This window comes from Triticum urartu, chromosome 3A (assembly GCF_056163025.1).
Source record: "Triticum urartu cultivar PI428250 chromosome 3A, HENAU_Tu73, whole genome shotgun sequence".
Lineage (NCBI taxonomy): Eukaryota > Viridiplantae > Streptophyta > Magnoliopsida > Poales > Poaceae > Triticum > Triticum urartu.
This window is the reverse complement of record NC_141875.1, coordinates 375,253,225-375,259,274: the sequence shown is the minus strand read 5'-3', so window position 1 is coordinate 375,259,274 and position 6,050 is coordinate 375,253,225. Positions and strand designations below refer to the sequence as shown.

General features: G+C 54.8%; 1 protein-coding gene across 1 annotated transcript; it reads left to right on the top strand.

Moving 5' to 3' along the window:
• Positions 1-292: 292 nt before the first annotated feature.
• On the top strand, positions 293-835 carry LOC147979754 (uncharacterized). Its single transcript, XM_087515333.1, has 2 exons — positions 293-649; positions 731-835. Exons 1-2 carry the CDS (start codon positions 293-295, stop codon positions 833-835), a joined length of 462 nt encoding a protein of 153 aa, XP_087371459.1.
• The last annotated feature ends 5,215 nt before the right edge of the window (positions 836-6,050 follow it).

The following is a 6,050-nucleotide window of genomic DNA, read 5'->3' as shown; positions in this document are numbered from 1 at the left end:
TTCTGGGCCCGTTCCCCGGGCGCCTGGGGGATATCGATACCTCTACGTCGCCATCGACAAGTTCTCTAAGTGGCCGGAGGTTGAAGCCGTCCGCGCCATCTCGGCTGGCTCTGCAATCAAGTTCATCAAGGGCCTCGTGAGCCGTTTTGGGGTCCCCAACCGCATCATCACCGATAACAGCTCGCAGTTCACTAGTAATCTCTTCAAATCATATTGTGCTAACCTTGGAACGCAAATCTGCTATGCCTCAGTAGCACACCCCAGGAGCAATGGCCAGGCCGAACGTGCCAACATGGAGGTGCTGAAGGGCCTCAAGACCAGGACCTTCAAGAAGAAGCTCGAAGCCTACTGCAAGGGCTGGCATGACGAGCTCCAGTCTGTGCTGTGGTCGATCCGCACCACCGCCACCAAGCCAATGGGCGAAACCTCATCCTTCCTCGTCTATGGAGCAGAAGCAGTCCTCCCTCACGAGGTCGAGCATCGCTCCGCATGGGGCCTGGCGTTTGATGAGACGCAGCAAGAGGCCATGCAGGGGATGGATCTCGTGCTGGGGGAGGAACGACGCCGCGAAGCTGCACTACGGACGGCAAGATACCAGCAGGCGCTGCGGCAGTACGACTGCCGCAGTGTCCGCTCTAGGACTCTTGAGGTGGGTGACCTCGTCCTGAGACGGGTGCTCTCCAGGGAGGGGCTGCATAAGCTCTCGCCCATGTGGGAGGGCCTGTTCAAGGTAGTCCACGTCTCCAGGCCTGGCTCCGTGCGCCTGGAGACACAGGACAGGGTACTCGTCCAGAGCGCCTGGGACATCCAACACCTCTGGAAGTTCTACCCATGAAGAAAGGCCAGTGCCTGTGAAGAAGGCCCGGTGCCTGTGAAGCAAGGCCCAGTGCCTGTGAAGAAGGGCCCAGTGCCTGTGAAGCAAGGCCCCGTGCCTGTGAAGAATCCCCGCCCGTGACACTCTCACGTAATAATGAGTGGGGTTGTACATGCCCCAGAGCCTCAGGAGAGCCGCCCTTGGGCCTCGGGGGCTCCCTCCCACGCCAAGTGGCAGCACTTTGCTCCGCGCTGGTGAGAAGACGTCGAAGACTAGACTAGGTGCCGGACGCGGCTTTTCATTTGCTTTCCGAAGTTGGCTCGCCCCTCTTTTAATTGAAATTTGCTTTCTGGTGTCTCTTGCTGGTCCCATTTTATCACTTCATGCCTCTGTTTCTACCTTCACCTCTTTGGTCGACCTGCACTCTCCCTCGCGTCCCTCGCGAGGGGGCTGAACAGGTACCTTCATGAGCTTCCTCCTCCTGTCTTTTCGCGAGGCACCCTTGTTCGAGCCCACAAGCTGGCTCACCTCTCCTAATCCGTGCCTCACAGGTCCCGCGACGCGAAGCACTGAGTCAAGGCCAGCAGCGCCTATGACCAAGCCCCGGGTGAGCGATAAACCTCTTGATGAATTTTTTGCAGTTCCTAAGCGCATATTAGGTCAAGGAGGCCTCGACAGGCACTAGGAAGCAAGCGCCTCATGAGGAGGAGGCCACTCAAAACAAGTCAAGCTAAGTTATCCCTACATAAAACGATGATGTTGCGACATGGCACATGAACGGCAAACATAACATAACGATTGGGATCATAGTTCGATACACGCCCCTCCGGGGCCCATTCTGGTTTCTTTCTGATGCAGGAAGGAAAAGAAGAACAAAATAGAAGCGACGCCTACAGCGGCCCACGGGCGCAGGCCCCAGCGCCCTCCTGAGCTCAGCCGAACCCCTCCTCGCGCTTCATGGAGGCACGGCGACGAGACGACCCGCCACCGTCTTCAAAGCAGGCATGGTGGCGTGGCGGCTGGTCGTAGCCACCACTGCTGGAGCTGTGGCTGGAGGAAGAGCTACCATAGCCGGACGAGATGCGGTCGGCACCAAGGGCGGGTTCGCCCTCATCCTCGTCGCGGCTGTCGCCAAGGCCAAGCACCTCCTCGCCGTCGTTCACCTCGGGGCAGCACCCGACGCGGCGACCATCTTCCCCAAACACCCTCACATAGAGGGTCACGTCGCTGTCATACTTGAAGTGAAGGGTGCATCGCCTGCCCAGGCCGCGCGCACGGGCGAATGTCTGCCAACCGTGGGCTAGAGCTACATTGCCTGCGGCGGAGACCTCGACCGCAACCCAGGAAGCCTACTGCAGCAGCCGTCTACCTATAGCCGAAGCCCGCCAGGACCTGAGGCCGGCAGCTCGCCGGTGTAGAAGTGCGGGAGCTGAAGCCAATTGCCGGCCGAGTTCTCCGACCATACGATGAACTGCGGCAGCGTCTCCGCCGAGTGGAAGCGTGGCCAGGGAGGCCGCGTGACCATGGCACGTCTCCCTTCATCAACGGGACCGCCACAACCGGAGCGACCCCTGCTCCACGAAGCGGCACCACCACGGCCGCACGGAGCCGCGGCGAGGGTTGCGGTGTGCTTGCGGGGACGGGCGCGTCCACGCTTGGGCACCGGAGCGTCGGGCCCCTCGCGAGGTGCCTTCCCTTTCTCCACGGCGGTGAACCTCCTCGACGGCGCCATTAGTAGCAAGAGAGGAGCAAGGAAGGATAAGAAGCGGGAGAGGCAGAGGAAGGATGGGCGACGGGGGCTCCGCCCCCTCCCATTTATACCAGGAGGAGGCCAACCAGCACCCCCCCATGATCACAGGTAATGATGGTTTTCCTTGCATGTCGAGGGACTTGTCAAGTCGGGCAGTTGCTGAGGCTGCATGGGGAAGCGGAGACGCCCATGTCCAATCAACCGCCACACGTCGACCAAGGCCGCAGGCTATTGGGGCCCGTGGCGCTCTGCACTTGACCTTTGGCTTCGTCTCGAAGCCAAGCCCGAGCGCGCCTCGGGCCCGGGGGCTACTGTCGGCCTTCTGGGAATAGGGGTCCCCAGACTTGCCTGCCTGCGGCCCACGGCGTGGCTTTGCTAGCAGGCATGTACGACCCATCTTCATCAACAAGGAATCAAGACACTCGCGAGGGGCCAAGCCTCGCGATGCGGACGACACGAGACCTCCTTAGGAGCGGCCTCACCAGGCTGGCTCATGAGGGGCGGAGATTTCAAGGCCGGGCAAACCTCGCTAGGTTCTCGTGACGTGAGCCATGATGATCGAGATTAGGCGGGCGCCAGTGCGCGCAACGTCCTTGTTTCCTCTTCGGTGCTAAGGGGGCAAGCGCAGGCGCTGAGTACCGAGGCATCAAGCAAAGGTTTCCATATTAGTGCAATGAAACCAATACCAGAAGGACGGCAAGACGGAGGTCACCGTGGAGCCCAAGACGGCGTCACCACCGGAGCCTTTGGCAGGCGAAGACTGCTTTGTCAGGATAGCTTGTACTAGCTGTCCCCTTTCAAATTGGCCGTTGTTGGCTCCCTTCCTGCTCAATATTTGGGAGAGGACCAAGGCCACTATAGATAGAACTAGCCACCACCGTAGCTAGGAAGAGAGATCTAAGATTGGAGCCACCACATCCTTGGTGGCACACCCACCAAGCACAAGAGCACCTCAACCTCAGGAGGCTATTCTTCCCTTGTACTGTTCATCCTCAGCCCAAGAGGCAATCCACCACCACCACACTGGAGTAGGGTATTACACCACAATGGTGGCCCGAACCAGGATAAATCTTGTGTCCTTTGTGTTGCGAGTTCGTCGAGTTAGTTCGTGAGATCTTAGCTAAGTTAGGACGTGGATCGATAGGGAGGAGATCTTCGCGCACACCCCAGAGTTCGAACCTTAAGGCTTTTGCCAGAACCCGTGATCCGACAACTCCAATCCAGAGGACTCCCCATGTGGAACTACAACGGGGAGGATGATACATCTCGCTACGGGCGCAAGGGTCCAGATGACTTTGCCGCCCTGGCCACCATGCTGGCGAATCTTTATAAAGGGGAGAAAGAAGAATTTGCCTGCCTTAAATATCGGGACGGATTCTCCATGTACAACCCTCCTAGCTGGGTAAGCTTTCAATCCAGAATCTTATTCAATCCTCATCTTAAGCCGCAACTAGTTGGACTCAAACCGACCATCTTTAATAGGAATGGTGGAAGGCCACCGCGGGGATCTATAGCCCTGCTCCACAGCCTGAGAATCATATTCGGGACCTAGATCCCGGATTTGAGGAGGATCCGGATATATTTGTAGAGCTTAAGGAGGGGGTATTCTATCAGGCGAGCTACGACAGCACATGAGTGGCCATTGTAGCCGATTACCCCAGTCTCCTGCCATCTTCCCACGTAAGTGCCCAGGGAGCACCTCCTCCAAAAGAGCTTCCTCGTTATGCCTCACCCACCACACTGTCTCGTGCTCCAAAGGGGAGGCGCTCAGCACGCCATGCTGCAGCAGAGGCGTCTCATAAGAGTGCGGCGCCTGTGCTGGGCGGGTCTTCGAAGAGGAAGGCAAATGACAACATGGCCGACCCTTCATCAAAGAGGTATGGATTCGAATATGCCCCCTGGCAGTCACATCGAACTGTGACATTGTCCGCTGTGTTTTATCAGGAAGAGTGTTCGTCGGACTATGTCCGGGGATCCTGCCGGTCGCGCCTCTACCAATCAGGTTCTAGACCCTACCTCTAGGGCGGGGGCTGATACAGGAGTGACGCCGGATTGTCCTACTTCAGAGGATTCGACTGATGTGTCCGTCATGAACTCTAAAGTAGAGAGCACCATGAATCATCGGCGACGGAGGCCGCTCTTCGCGACCACAGCTTTACTGAAGAGGCATTCAATGCCTTCAGCTTGGCTGATGCATATATCCGAGCTGCTCGGGATGGGTTTGCCAGAGCCACTAACTAGTATTTGAAAGATATGCGGGTAAGTATGCATTGTATAGATCTGGTAACCATATACCAGTAGCCCCCGAGACTTGAAGTAGTTGAAACAACTGACTTAATGATCATTGTATAATCAGGCACTCACGGAGAAGAACAACATGCTATCTCACGAGCTAGAACAGTGCCAAACCTAGCTAACTGCTACTATTGCCGAACTAGGGAAGTCCAAGGAGGCACCAAATGGTAAGGTTCCCTTCTATCCGGAAAATGTAATCATGTGCCAGTCGCGTGATAACCCACAAGTATAGGGGATCGCCACAATTTTCGAGGGTAGAGTATTCAACCCAAATTTATTGATTTGACACAAGGGGAGCCAAAGAATATTCTCAAGTATTAACAGTTGAGTTGTCAATTCAACTGCACCTGACAGACTTAATATCTGCAGCAAAGTATTTAGTAGCAAAGTAATATGGAAGTAGCGGTAACGGTGGCAAAAGTAACAGTATTGGTTTTGTAGTGATTTTAGTAGTGGCAACGGAAAAGTAAATAAGCAAAGATCAATATGTGAAAAACTCGTAGGCATGTATTCCGAATATAGTCATACGTGCTTATGGAAAAGAACTTGCATGACATCTTTTGTCCTAGCCTCTCGTGGTAGCGGGGTCCTATTGGAAACTAATGGATATTAAGGCCTCCTTTTAATAGTTTACCGGGCCAAAGCATTAACACTTAGTGATTACATGAACTCCTCAAACTATAGTCATCACCGGGAGTGGTCCCGATTATTGTCACTTCGGGGTTACTGGATCATAACACATAGTGGGTGACTATTGACTTGCAAGATAGGATCAAGAACTCACATATATTCATGAAAACATAATAGGTTCAGATCTAAAATCATGGCACTCGGGCCCTAGTGACAAGCATTAAGCATAGTAAAGTCATAGCAACATCAATCTTAGAAAATAATGGATACTAGGGATCAAACCCTAACAAAACTAACTCGATTACATGATAAATCTCATCCAACCCATCACTGTCCAGCAAGCCTATGATGGAATTACTCGCGCATGCCGGTGAGCATCATGAAATTGGTGATGGAGGAAGGTTGATGATGACGATGGCGACGGATTCCCCTCTCTGGGGCCCTAAACGGACTCCAGATCAGCCCTCCTGAGAGAGATTAGGGCTTGGCGGCGGCTCTGTATCGTAAAACGTGATGAATCCTTCTCTCTGGGTTTTTTCTCCCCGAACGTGAATATATAGA